A 14,759-nucleotide genomic window follows, 5' to 3' on the forward strand; every position below is an offset into this window, starting at 1 on the left:
CACTCTTACTATTTATTAATTTGTGTGTATCTCAGTAAGCCCCTTAACTACTCTGGACCTAGGTTGTTTTATGTGTAAAGTGAAGGAGGAGAAATGATCTTTAAGGTCCTTTCAAACTCTGAAACTTGTAATTATTCCACCCCACCCCTTATGCTTCCCCAAATACTGGCTAAAGTGCTCTTTCCCTTCCCATATTTTCTTAAAATACTTATCTGTATTTTATAAGTATTGTCTTAAAATACTTACCTTCTATGCACTTATGGCATTATACACTACTTTGTACACATCACATCTCCTCTGCTCGGCTGCTAGTTCCCTACAGGCAAATGCCATGCTATATTTAATCTTCGTATCACCAGTTCATAACAAGTCTTAATACATTAGGGACTTAATGTCTGCTGAATTGAATTGTTTGTTTGTTTTTTTCATGGGGGAATGAATGGCAGTTGGGGTTAAGTGACTTGCCCAAGGTTACACAGCTAGTAAATGTGTCTGGTGTCTGAGGTCAGATTTGAATTCAGGTCCTCCTGACTCCAGGACCAGTGCTCTACTCACTGCTGCACCTAGCTGCCCCCACTGAATTGAATTGAATCAAACTGAATTGACCTTAGAGAAATATGGCATGCTCTTTTCTCCCAGTTAGTTCTTTTCAGCTTGTTTGTTTGTGTACATGGTAAGAAGGGGTCATAATCTTAATAATTATCTTGATAGTCACAATAAAGTCCTTTTGTCTACCCTCAGAGCTGACTGTTTTCATGTTTAATTCCCATGCTAATCCTGCCCATTTTGTAGTCCATACTTATACTCTCAGACCTATAAATATGTTTTAATAGATATTTGAGATGATGGAGGCAGGAGACAAGGCAGGGGTTGGCTGCAAGAAGCCACCACATGTTACTCTCTTGGCTTACAAACCTTCCCTCTCTATAATGGTATTTTTCTTTTTTTCAATGGAAATGATGCGTTTAATTTTGAATTTTTTTTGTTTGTCTTTTTTATTAAGACTTTTTATTTTTAGTTTCAACACTCAGTTCCACATTATTTTGGGTTCCAGATTTTCTCCCCCCCACTCCCCAAGATGGCATGGAATCCAATTCTTCTACATATAACTTCACATTGAACTTATTTACACAATAGTCAAGTTTTAAAGAAGAATTATGACCAATGGAATGAATCATGAGAAAGTAGAAACAAAACCAAACCAAACCAAACCAAAACAAAAACAAAAGAGAGGGAAAAAAACAAAGGAAAAAAAGGAGAGCAAACAGTTTGCCTCAATATGCATTCAGTCTCCATAGTTCTTTCTCTGGATGTAGATAGCTCTCTCCCTCATGAGTCCTTTGTAATTGTCTTTGAACCTTGTATTGCTGAGAAGAGTGAGGTCTATCAAGGTTAGTCATCACAGAATCCATATAACTATGGTTATATAACTTTCTCCCAGGTCTGCTCTACTCACTCAGCATTATATTGTGTAGGTTTTTCCAGGTTATTATGAAGTCTGTATCTTCCCCATTTCTTATAGCACAATAGTATTCCATTACCTTCATATACCACAACTTGTTCAGCCATTCCCCAATTGATGGGCATCCCTTTGATTTCCAGTTCTTTGCTACTACAAAAAGAGCCATTATAAATATTTTTGTACATATGGGTCCTTTTCCCACTTGTGTGATCTCTTTGGAATACAAGACTAGAAGTGGTATTGCTGGGTCAAAGGGTAAAAACATTTTTTATAGCCCTTTGGGAATAGTTCCAAATTGCTCTCCAGAATGGCTGCATCAGTTGACAACTCCACCGGAAATGTAACAATGTTCCAATTTTCCCACATCCTCTCCAGCATTTATCATTTTCCTGTTTTGTCATGTTAGCCAATCTGACAGGAGAGATGTGGTACCTAAGAGCTGTTTTGATTTGCATTTCTCAAATCATTAGTGATTTAGAGCATTTTTTCACTTGCCTATAGATAACTTTAATTTCTTCCTCTGAAAACTGCCTATTCATATCATTTGGCCATTTCTCAATTGAGGAATGACTTGCATTTCTATAAATTTGGTTCATTTCCTGCATATTTTAGAGAAGAGGCCTTTATCGGAGACACTAGTTGTAAAGATTTTCTCCCAATTTTCTGCTTCCCTCCTAATCTTTGTTGCATTGGCTTTTTTATACAAAAATATTTCAATTTAATATAATCAGAATTATCCATTTTGCATTTTGTAATGCTCTCTATTTGGGAGTCTATCTGCAATACAAACCCAGGGCCTGTATGAACATAATTATGAGACACTTTTCACAGAAATAAAGTCAGATCTAAATAAATGGAAAAATATCAGTTGCTCATGGTTAGGCCAAGCTAATATAATAAAAATGACATTTTTCCCTAAATTAATTTATTTATTCATCACCATACCCATCGAACTACCAAAAAATTATTTTACAGAGCAGTACAAAATAATAACAAAATTCATCTGGAAAAACAGAAGGTCCAGAATATCTAAGGAATTAATGAAAAGAAATGCTAGAGAAGGTAGCCTAGCCATACCAGATATTAAACTGTACTATAAAGCAGCAGTCATCAAAACTACCTGGTGCTGGCTAAGAAACAGAGTCATGGATCAGTAGAATAGGATAGGAACACAAGGCGCAGTAGTCAATGATTATAGAAATCTACTCTTTGATAAACCCAAAGAATCCTGCTTCTGAGGTAAGAACTCAGTATTTCACAAAAACTGCTTGGAAAATTAGAAAATGGTAAGGCAGAAACTGGGCATAGACCAATATCTTATACCATATACCAAAATAAAGTCAAAATGTGTTCATGGTTTAGGAATGAAGGCTGATACTATAAGGAATTTGGGAGAGCAAGGAATAGTTTACCTATCAGATTTATGGAAAAGCAAAGAATTCATCACACTATAAAGGTATTTTTCATAGGACACTTGGCTAGATATCACTGCTGAGCCAGACCAGTATATTAGGTTAGGAGGGGAAATAAAAGTATCTTCCCTATAACTATTCCTTCAGACTCCCTATGCCCCAATGAGTAATTTCTTTCTTCCTAAGGGGTATTAGTAATATGTTAATGACATTTTTAATTCAGGCATACTGGAACTTTCCAAAAGCCTTTGGCTATCTAGTGACCAAGTGGAGTTTTTGGTCTGAGGCTCTGATGTCAAAGGCCAAGCAACTACCATTTAATTCTCCTGTTGGAGTTCAGGGTTAGAAATAGGAAAGATATTTGAGAATGAAAAATTTCAAGCAGAGATTTGTTCTGTGATGGCAAAAGGCAGTATATCATGGTGAGGATATCAATGAATTGGGAGTCAGAAGTTTTAACCTCAAAATCTCAGCTCAGTCATTTACTACTAGGGTGATCTTGGAAAAGCCACTTATAACATACATTGGCCTCCGTTTCCTGAGAGTGTTGGACTAGGACTCTAATTTCTAGGACTAAATCTATTATACAATCAGGTAAATAATGACCTTGTATATATGACAATTTCTTTAAAGTGCAGTGCAGACTTGGAAGAAGATGTAGGTATCTAAAAAGTAGTTGGACTCTGTGGAGCAGTGGCAAGTATTTCTATGTGCCTTCTTTCTCTTTTTTATAATTTTGATTTTCATGTCTTAGAATGCATGTGCTCTCTCTCTCTCTCTCTTTCTCTCTCTCTCTTTCTCTCTCTCTCCCCCCCCCACACACACACATACACACACACACACACACATATAATTAACAAGCACTTACTCTTTCTCATCTCTTTCCCCAATTAAAAAAAAAAGAAAAATGAAACTGCTGTAACAGACAAGCATAGCCTAACAAAATTATTTTAGGAAATACTTTCTGGAAAGTAACCTCTAACTATCAGACATAAATATATAAAAGAAAAAACAATGATAACTTCCATATATTATGGGCTTATATGAAATTATATGAATTATTATTATTTAAGTATTTACTAAGTTCTTTAACAGTATGAGTCTGTGCAGTACACAAGATAACATGCTTGGCCAGAAGGAATTTGCATTTGTAGCATAAAAATTGCAAAGAATTCCCTCCTCTTCCAAACTTAGAAATTTTAAAGAAATTTATGGCTGGCAGTGGAGTGGGGAAAGAGAGACAAAAGGATTCCTAATTCTGTAAGATGACCTCTCTGTCTTGTTCTAGGCAGTTTGAGAGAAGTTTCAACTGAAAAAAAATGCCAGAAAGGTTCTTAATAAAGGACTCTGAAAGTTCTTGTACTGTTTTTCTTCCTGGCAGGAAATAACAAGTTTCTTTTTCCTTTCTCTTAACCTTCCACTCTCTCCCCTTCTTTGAGCTCAAATAATTTTTATTTTATTTTCAAAATGTTTTTTTTATCTTTTTGTATCACCATAATTTCTCCAGTATCCTCTTACCTGATGACCACATGTAAAGATGATTTTTTACTCATATCAAATTTGCTGTTGTGGGATTCAGACCATCTGAAACAATGTAGTACAATATAGCATGCAATTTTACAATGATGCTTAGATGCATAATCACAGTTCAAATTCAATTCACAACATGTTTATGTGCCTATTATCTGCGCTAAATCTTCCCAAGGTATAGTTCTGACCTGGTGAAATCACTGGACCTGGAGATTTTTCATTGGTTTAGGGACCCTTCAACATGAAAACTTCTTCTACTGATGCATATTAGCATCTCAATGAAATTAGCAAATCAATGAAGCATTAAGTCAGAGCAACAAGTATTTATTAAGCTTAGTCAGTATACCAGACACTATGTTAAGTGCTTAGGATTACCAAGAAAAGCAAAAATAGTCTCTGATCTCAAGTGATTTGTCCATGGTCACATACCCAGTACATGTCAGAGATAGAACTAAAATCCAGGTCTTCCTGACTCTAAAACTGGTTATTTTTCCATGATGCCAAACTATCTTTCTGGCTCCTTATTATTGACCAGATAAAATATTAACTTCCTCTGGCATTGAAGACCTCCATAATCTGACTCCAGCCAACTTTATTTCAAATTATTTCTTCATGGTCTTTAAATTTTAGACAAACTATATAACAACACTTTCCCAATTTCATCCTGCCCTCTCTTTCCTCTATGAATCTTCCCATGCTGTCTTCCATTCTTGCAAAATACTACCTGATCATCTCAACCTTTCCCTTCACGACCTATTTCATATGTTACCAGGAAGCCTTTCCTGAATCTTGTTAGCTGATACTGGAGAATTAATTATCTCTCTTATATTTTCCTTAGAGTAATCTTCCTGGATTCCTCCTTTGCCTCCACCACATTAAGCCTTGAATCGTATTTGCCTGTTTTCTTTCTGTATCTTGCCTATTAGATTATAATCGCCATGAAGTCAAGGATTAGGTTACATTTTCATGTCTGTATTCCCAGTGCCTTATACACTCTTATAGACATGTGCTGCATTGAAGAGGCAATGCGGCTTTGCGGCTAGAGATCTGGCCTTGGAATTAGGAAGACCTAGTTTCAAGTTCTACCTCTGACATAAAATGGTAGTGTGACCTTGGATAAGTCACTTAAGGCTCATAAAGTCCTTTTCTTCTTTTGGGATGCAATTCAGAGCTTTCTTCTGGGTGAAGCTTTTCCTGATATGCCCAACTGCTGTTACCCTCTCTTCAAGACTACCTTGTAAAACAAATGTTCAAAAAAAGTTGTTTTTACATGCAACTGGGAAATAAGATATTCAGGTAATGGGGTATAGAAATCTATCTTGCCCTACAAGAAAGTAAGGTGCAAGGGGATAAGGTGGGAGTGGGGAGTGGGGTGACAGAAGGGAGGGCAGACTGGGGAAAGGGGCAATCAATATATACCATCTTGGGGTGGGGGAAGGGTAGAAATAGGGAGAAAATTTGTAACTGAAAATCTTGTGGAAATCAATGCTAAAAACTAAAAATATTAAATAAATCATAAAAAGACTACCTTGTACATAACTACTATATATGTTTGTGTATTAACTTTCTATTCTTGCTCTGTATTTTTATGTATTTGTTGTTGCCCTCATCCCCATTATAGGGTGAGCTCTATGTGAGCAGGGATTTCTTGATTCTTTGTACTTGTATATCCCTCACCTGGTACATAGTATTTACCACATGTGAGCACTTTATAAATACTCATTGATCGATTAACTTTGCAGGCCCTAACAACTCTCTGGGATTATTAGTTGCAGAGAATGTGTCAACAAGTAGAGAAAATTCCTCTCTGGATATATATGCATACATACATACATACATACATACTATATATACAAACATATAGTTATTATATATCACATAGCTATATTGTATGTAATATAGTTGTACATGCCTAGGTATGTGTGTATACATACACACATACATATTGTATATGTCTCTACATATGTGTCTGTGCATATATATATATATATATATATATATATATATATATATATATATATATATAGTTAACTATGGAAGCATAGTCACATATCTAGTCCCTATTCCTTGTCAATTAAACTTCATTTTGAAACAAAAAAGGGGGAGGGAGAAGTTGTCCTTTAATGCAGTGATTAAACCCTGGCTATCTTTTTTTCTTCTAGCTAACTTCAATCCCCTGGTTTCTGTAAATGGAGTGGAGCAACAAGTCAGTGGTGACTGAGTTTATTCTATTGGGTCTGTCTAGTTCTTGGGGACTCCAGCTTTCCCTTTTCTTTGTATTCTCTATATTTTATGGAGCTACTATACTGGGCAATATGCTTATTATCCTCACAGTCATTACAGACTCTCAACTGCACTCCCCCATGTACTTCCTCCTCAGCAATCTCTCCTTCATCGATGTGTGTCAGGCCACCTTTGCCACCCCCAAAATGATTGCTGACTTCCTAAAGGAGCACAAGACCATCACCTTTAAGGGCTGCATGTCTCAAATCTTTTTCTTGCATGTATTTGGGGGCAGTGAAATGGTGCTTCTTGTCGCCATGGCCTATGACAGGTACATTGCTATATGCAAGCCCCTTCACTATACGACCATCATGAGTCAACGTGTGTGCACAATTTTAGTGGGGGTCTCATGGACTATTGGCATCCTCCACTCAGCAAGCCACTTAGCTTTCACAGTGAACCTACCTTTCTGTGGGCCCAACAAGGTGGACAATTTCTTCTGTGACCTTCCCGTAGTAATCAAGCTTGCCTGTTTAGACACCTACTTTCTGGAGATAATGGTGCTAACCAATAGTGGCCTGCTATCCCTCATCTGCTTTATCCTTTTGCTTATTTCTTACACAGTTATCCTTGTCACTGTACAACATCAATCCTCTAGGGGGACCTCAAAAGCACTTTCCATTCTGTCTGCCCATGTTACTGTTGTGTTGCTTTTCTTTGGACCACTGCTCTTCATCTACATTTGGCCTTTTAACAGTTTTCCCATTGACAAGTTTATCTCTATATGTTTCACTGTCTTTACACCGTTCTTGAACCCTATTATTTATACCCTGAGGAATGAAGAGGTGAAGGCAGCCATGAGGAAACTGAGGAGTCGGCACATAGAGTCCCACCATATGTTCTAGAATATCACTATAAGGAGGCACCTTCATTCCTGAGAAGCCCACATTACTTTTTGTTCTGTCTATATGCTGTGTTAATTATCATATTTCTGTTGTTACAGTTGAGTTCTGGACATTATAGAGACCAGTTCTGTAAAATCCAATTGCACAGATCATTGTTTTGTGGATTCAGATGTATAGCATAAGTCATTATAGTGGAATAATACAATCATAGAGCTGAAAAGGACATTAGAGATCAATCTTACAGAATCAAGTAAAAAATTTACTTGAAATAATAAAAAACATTTAGCATAGCTTCAGGGTATAAAATAAATCCAAATAAATCATCGACATTACTATATATTCCTAACAAAGCCCTATAGCAAGAGATAGAAAGAGAAATTCCATTTGAAGTTACTATGGATATTTTAAAATATTTGGGAGTCTACAAGCCAAAAAAAAAAAAACCTCAGGAGTTATATGAACACAATTACAAAATACTTTTCACACAAATAAAGTCAGATCTAAATAATTGGAAAAATATCAGTTGTTCAGGGATTGGCCAAGCTAATAAAATAAAAAAGACAATTTACCTAAATTAATTTACTTATTCAGTACCATACAAATCAAATTACCAAAAATTATTTTACAGAGCTAGGAAAAATAATAACAAAATTCATCTCTAAGAACAAAAGGTCCAGAATATCAAGGGAATTCATGAAAATAAGTTCAAGGGAAGGTTGCCTAGCTGTATCAGATCTTAAATTATATTATAAAATAGCAATCATCAAAACTACTTGGTACTTACTGGCTAAGACTCAGAGTGGTGGATCATTGGTATAGGTTAGTAACATAAGACATAACAATGCATTAATTTAGTAATCTACTGTTTGGTAAATCCAAAGATTCTAGCTTCTGGGATAAGAACTCACTATTTAACAAAAACTGCTGGGAAAACTGGAAAATAATATGGCAGATGCTGCACAGACCAACATCTTATGGTCTAGTCTAAGATAAAGTCCAAATTGGTACATGATTTAGATATAGAGACTGATACTATAAGCAAACTAGGAGAGCAAGAAGTAGTTTCCCTGTCAAATCTATGGAGAATGGAAGAAATTTATGACCAAACAAGAGATAGAGAACATTATAAAATGCAAGACAGGTGATTTGGATTATATTAAATTTAAAAGTTTTGCACAAACAAAGTCAATGTAACCAAGATTTGAAGGGAAGCAGAAAGCTAGGAAACAATTTTTTTTTTCACATTTTACATTACTGCAGATTTATTTATATAAAACTCCAATTTATAGTTTATAAGTTCTATTATGTAACTACATTACTATACAACTACAAGATGACCATTTACTTAAATGGATTCTAGATTTCCTCAGGGAAGCAGATAAATGCTTTTCAACACTTAGAAACATTTTAATGCAATTCCAAATGCCTATCACAAGATACATGTTCATGATTTCCCAAGATTCCAAAACCAAACATACAAATCCAGTTTTTGTATTTCCTGCAAACAGTTATTTGAATTAATAAAAGGTTTAGCAAGAATAATAACTAAGCCCATATGAATCAATACACCAATCCAATTGGCAAAACAGTAAAAAAAAAAAAAAAAAAAAAAACTTCAACTGTCTTTAATAAGTAAGGATCTTTAGGAAACCATTTTTACAGCTAGTGTCTCTGATAAAGGCCTCATTTCTAAAATATATAGAGAACTGAGTCAAATTTATAAGGATACAACTCACACTCCAGTTGATAAATGGTCAAAGGCCATTAACAGGCAGTTTTCAGATGAAGAAATTGAAGCTCTCTGTAGTGACACAAAAAATGTTCTAAATCACTATTGATTAGAAAAATGCAAGTCAAAACAACTCTGATGTACTACCTCACACTTATCAGATTAGCCAGCATAACAAAAGGGGAAAATGATAAATGTTGGAGACTATGTGGGAAAATTGGAACACTAATGCATTGTTGGTGGAGTTTTGAACTAATCCAACTATGCTATAAAATTGTCCCTATCCTTTTAACGAGTAATACCACTTCTAGGTCTGTATCCCAAAGAGATCATACAAATGGGAAAAGTACCCACATGTATAAAAATACTTATAGCAGCTCTTTTTGTGGTGGCAAAGAATTGGAAATTGAGGGGATGTCCATCACTTGGGGAATGGCTGAACAACTTGGGGTATATGAATGTAATGGAATACTCTTGTGGTATAAGAAAAGATGAGCAGGCAGACTTCAGAAAAACTTGGAAAAGACTTACATGAACTGATTCTGAGTGAGGGGAGCACAACGAGGAGAACACTGTACCCAATAACAGCCACTTTGTGCAGTGACTAACTTTGATATACTTGGCTCCTCTTAGCAGTGCAAAGATCTAAGACAGCTCCTAAAGACTCATGATGGAAAATGCTGTCTGTATCCAGAGAAAGAACTATCGAGTCTAAATGCAGATTGAAGCATACTATTTAGGCTAATGAATGGATTCTTACTCATTGTGTTTACTTAGCCAGGTCTGGGAAAATGTTGCTTGCCCATTTTTTCATACAGATGATATGGAAATTGATGTCTCTTTCACCAAGAATTGGGTGATCCAAGTTCCATACAGCCCAAACCTTCTTTTTATATCACCCATCTCCCATCATAATATTCATTCTCTTTTATTGCTTGTTGACCAACCAGAATTGGATTTCACCTTCAGGTCCCACCTCTTTTCAAAAGAATTTATGAATACCAAAGTTTCAATAAGTTCAATCTCTGTCTCTTGAGGGGACAATGAGCCTATTCTTGTTTCCTTCTTTCTACTTATATTCAATAAAACTGGTTTTAATTTATTCAGAAACTGTCTCTCGGAAACTTTCTAAATATCACAATGAATGACTTAACTGTCCTCAGCAATACAAATATCTGAGACAATTCCAAAAGACTTAGCATGAACAATGGTATCCAACTCCAGAGAAACAACTGATAGAGTCTGAATGTAGAACAAAGCATAATTTTTTAAAACTTCTTTTATTTTTCTTTCTTTCTTTCTGGTCTGTTTTCTTTCACCACATGACTAATATGGAACTACGTTTTGAAAACTATAAATTTATAACCTATATCAAATGGCTTGCCTTCTCAGTGAGAGGGGCTGAGCAGGGCATTTGGAACTCAAAATTTAAAAAAAATGTATGAAAAAATTGTTTTTATAATTACACTGCAATTGGAAAATGTTTTTTACAAAGAACAATTAACTAAAGAATGTCAGGCCAGAATGAAATCCCTGATATACAGAAGCCTTAGTATCAGGGTCAGAATTTCACTGCATTTGTCTAAGTGGTTATAAAGAAACCTACAATGTAAGAAACAAGCATCTTACCAAGTACTCTGTGAAGCTGCTGGTGAGTTAGGAAAGACTTTTGTTTAACATTCTTGCAAGAATGGGCACCTAACAAGTAGGCGCACCCATTGAGACAAATACACAGCTTTTTGTTCCATATTTCCGATTTCTATTTTCCTCTCCTGTGACCACGTTGGTGTGGTAGCACAGGGTTTACAGCCTATCTGGAATGCCTAAACTCCCCACCTGATTTTCCACCCCATTTATATCTCTCATTACCCTTCCCTCATTGTCTTTATAATTTCCAGCTGCCTCATAGTCACCTGCATTTTGTTTAGTAACTTGGCTTTTATGCAGAAGCAACAACCTCCTTTTCCTCCACAGTATGCTCCCTTTTCTTTTTATTGACCATTTGTTAGATCTGCACCTTGTTTCAATGTATGATTTAAAAAGTCTAGTTTTAATTCACTTTCCCTGTCATAATTATGGTTCACTTCAGTCTCTTCATCTATTAGGAATACATCATCTGGTTGAGTGTTCATGGGTATTTGTTTTGTTACTGCTGTTTCTATTGACCTCTGTACCAACCCCCTTAGACAAGGTATTATGTAGTAGGCTACAGATGTCAATACCCAGAAACTACTATGAAGGAGGTCAAGATAGAGACTGTCATTTCCTTCCACTTGCCAAACCATGATCCTATCCATCCTATCAATTAATTAGCTATCATAACAGCTAGAGTGGTTAGACGTTGCAATGCCTTCAACATCTTTCCCTAACATGACACATACTCAAATAGCATTCTCAACAAATGGTATTTGATTTAAATAAATAAATTAAAAAGGAATTTAGGAAGTTCTTAGGCCTGACCAGTTATTGTAGATTATAGATTCATTCCTACACTCAGAAAACTAAGGGCTTATATCTCAAATTGCTTGAAGAGGAACCAAACGTACTCCAACTGACACAAAAGGAGAAAGATTCACTTCAGGATTTAAAACAAGCTCTGATTAAGGCCCCTGTATCGGTGCTTCCTTCCCTAGACATTTATTTACAACAGTGTACAAGAGAATGGCACTGGGGGTTCTGACTCAGAACTGGGGAGGACGGAGATGACCAGTGGCCTTTCTGTCAAAATTATTTGACCTTGTCGCATGAGGCTGGCCAGAGTGTGCAGGCAGTAGGCGCCACTGCTATATTGGTGGAGGAAAGTAGAAAAATAACCTTTGGAGGAGCTCTGGTGGTAAGCACTCCTCATCATGTCAGGACCACTTCGAGCCAAAAAGTTAGGAGATGCTTAAACCACTGCCAAATTGTAAAATATAAGGCAATTTTAATTTTTTAAATTTATTTTTAGTTTGTAACATTCATTTTCACAAGATTTTGAGTTGCAAATTTTCTCCTTATCTCTACCCTCCCCTCCACCCCAAGGTGGCATGTATTCTGATTGGCCCTTTCCCCAGTCTGCCCTCCCTTCTATCACCCCTCTTCGCCTTCCCCTTATCCCTTTTCCCTTTACTTTCTTGTAGGGCAAGATAGATTTCTATACCCCATTGCCTGTATATCTTATTTCCCAGTTGTGTGTAAAATAGTTTTTAACTATTAAATAAATAGTTTTAACTATTTATAACTATAATAATAAATAGTTTTAGCCATTTAATAAATAGTTTTTAACATTTGTTTTTAGAACTTTGAGTTCCAAATTTTCTCCCTTCTTCCCTTCCCACCCATTCTCCTTGAGAAGGCAAGTAATTTGATATAGGTTATACATGTAACATTATGCAAAACACTTCCATAATATTCATGTTGTGAAAGCCTACCTATATCTCCCTCCATCTTATCCTGTCCCTCTTATTGACTTTTTTTCCCTTGACCCTGTCACTTTTCAAAAGTGTTTGCTTTTGACTACTTTCTCCCCCAATCTGCCATCCCTTCTATCATACCCCCATCCCTTTCTCCCCTACTTTGCTGTAGGGTAAGATACCCAAATGAGTGTATATGTTATTCCCTACTTAAGCCAAATCCCATGAGAGCAAGATTCATTCATTTCCTTTCACCTACCCCCTCTTCCCTTCTACTACAACAGCTTTTTCTTGCCACTTTTTTGTGAGATAATTTACCCCATTATATCTAATATGAGGCAATTTTGATGGAAAAGGATGACCTGGTGCTTACCACTGACTCCTGTCTAAATTCAGCTACCTTTTTGTGGAAAGGGGAGACCGGAGGTGAGGATTTAGAACACAATTGTCTAGATATCACAGATGAGGGTGCATTCAGACTTGAGATATGTCCCTCTTCACAAAGTATATTGACTATTTATTGATGAATAATCTGGGGTGATAAATGGGAAAAGGAACAATGGTTATGCCATAATTGCTGGAAATGACAATTCATTGAAAGAGGCTGAAAGAATACCAAACACATAGTCAGCACAAACTTGTGAGCTATATGCATTAAATCAAGCATCAATAAACCTTGATGCAGCTGATGTTCTTTGTTTTTTTCAAAGTATTATTTCTTTTCACCATCCCATTGGCACAACTTTTAGCAGGAGGAAGGCCCCACATAGTAAGTCTGGCTTAGGTTGTCCCCCTTATTTGGGAAAACTTATTGATCTTTGGATCCAGCTGCAGCCATGAGTCCTTTCTCTTTAGCTAAAGCCAATACTACATAAATAAGTCTTTTATTCATTGCTATCATCTCTTAAAAGGAGCATTGTGGGTTTTAAGTCTGCAGGGGTTTTAAGGTTGGTGGTGGGGCAACCCATTAGGCAAGGGAAATAAATGCATGTAAGGATTCCCCTATAGAGACCCCACTTAAATCTTTCCCCGAGAAGATGAAGAGGATTAAGCTAAACCTGTGGCCTTTAAACTTAACCTGTCCAAGTATGTTAAAAGCTAATTGCAACACTTCCCATTTACCTCACAAAATGGCTATCTCCTCAACTCTCTCTGCCTAGACCACTGGAACCCAAGCATACCTCTCCTAAGAGGCCAAAATGTTGAGCAAATAGGCCAAGGCTAAGACCACAAAGTAAAGTCTCCAGCAGGCTATTTCCAACGTTTTTGCCATGTTTGACTGGTCTCATATTCAGGAATTCAAGGAGGTCTTCAACACGACCAAGCAGAGTTGAGATGGATTCATTGACAAAGAGGAACTCCATGGTATGCTGGCCTCCCTCAGGAAAAATAAAACATAGATGAATTCCTGGACGGGATGATGAGTGAGGTCCCTAACCCCATCAATTTTGCCAAAAGTTGAGCAGGATGGATTCTTAGGATGCTATCCAAAATGCCTTTACCTGCTTTGATGAGGAGGCCCGAGGAGTCACCCATGAGGATTTTTTAGGGTTCCCTGCAAGAAGGAATGTGTCACCAAGAAATAGACCCTTCTGCTCCACTAACCAGATGAGGCAGTGGCAAAGGACTGGCCCTGAGGGAAAGCTGATCTTTGCAGACCATTGGAAAAGGGAACAGGTGGTTAGCTTTTCCCAGATGATTTGTACTTGTCCCCGCCTTGTGTGGGACCTTGGGCTGTATTATGGGGGCATGGGAATAAGCTCATACATGAGGAGACAGACAAAATATACCCAAAGGCACTCATCAACAAGAAGGGCAACTTCAACTATGTGGAGTTCACCTGGATTTTGAAGCATAGGGCCAAGGATAAGGATGACTAATTACCACACCCTCCCACCTTTTCCATTCCACTCCCACTTTCCATACTCCTCATACCCCTTGTGTTGCACACAGCTGCCATGTGCCAGGAAAGTTGATGAGCTCTTACCTGTCCCTTGATCTGACACATTAGCAGAGTGAGAAAGCTGAGGGCCCCTGGCCTTTGGGGATGGGTTTTTCTTGCTCTTGTCAAAGGAAATGGGACCTCAGGCCTCTAGCCTGCTTGAG

At 37.0% G+C, this 14,759-nt stretch overlaps 1 protein-coding gene and 1 pseudogene across 1 annotated transcript; both read left to right on the top strand.

Annotated features, from left to right (window-relative positions):
- The first annotated feature begins 6,593 nt into the window (after nucleotides 1-6,593).
- LOC118829751 (olfactory receptor 4K1-like) lies at nucleotides 6,594-7,532 on the top strand. The gene has a single exon (XM_036736645.1). It carries the CDS (start codon nucleotides 6,594-6,596, stop codon nucleotides 7,530-7,532), a length of 939 nt encoding a protein of 312 aa, XP_036592540.1.
- Nucleotides 7,533-13,852: 6,320 nt separating this feature from the next.
- On the top strand, nucleotides 13,853-14,533 carry LOC118828964 (annotated as a pseudogene).
- Nucleotides 14,534-14,759: the final 226 nt, after the last annotated feature.

The sequence above is a fragment of the Trichosurus vulpecula genome, chromosome 8 (assembly GCF_011100635.1).
Source record: "Trichosurus vulpecula isolate mTriVul1 chromosome 8, mTriVul1.pri, whole genome shotgun sequence".
Classification (NCBI taxonomy): domain Eukaryota; kingdom Metazoa; phylum Chordata; class Mammalia; order Diprotodontia; family Phalangeridae; genus Trichosurus; species Trichosurus vulpecula.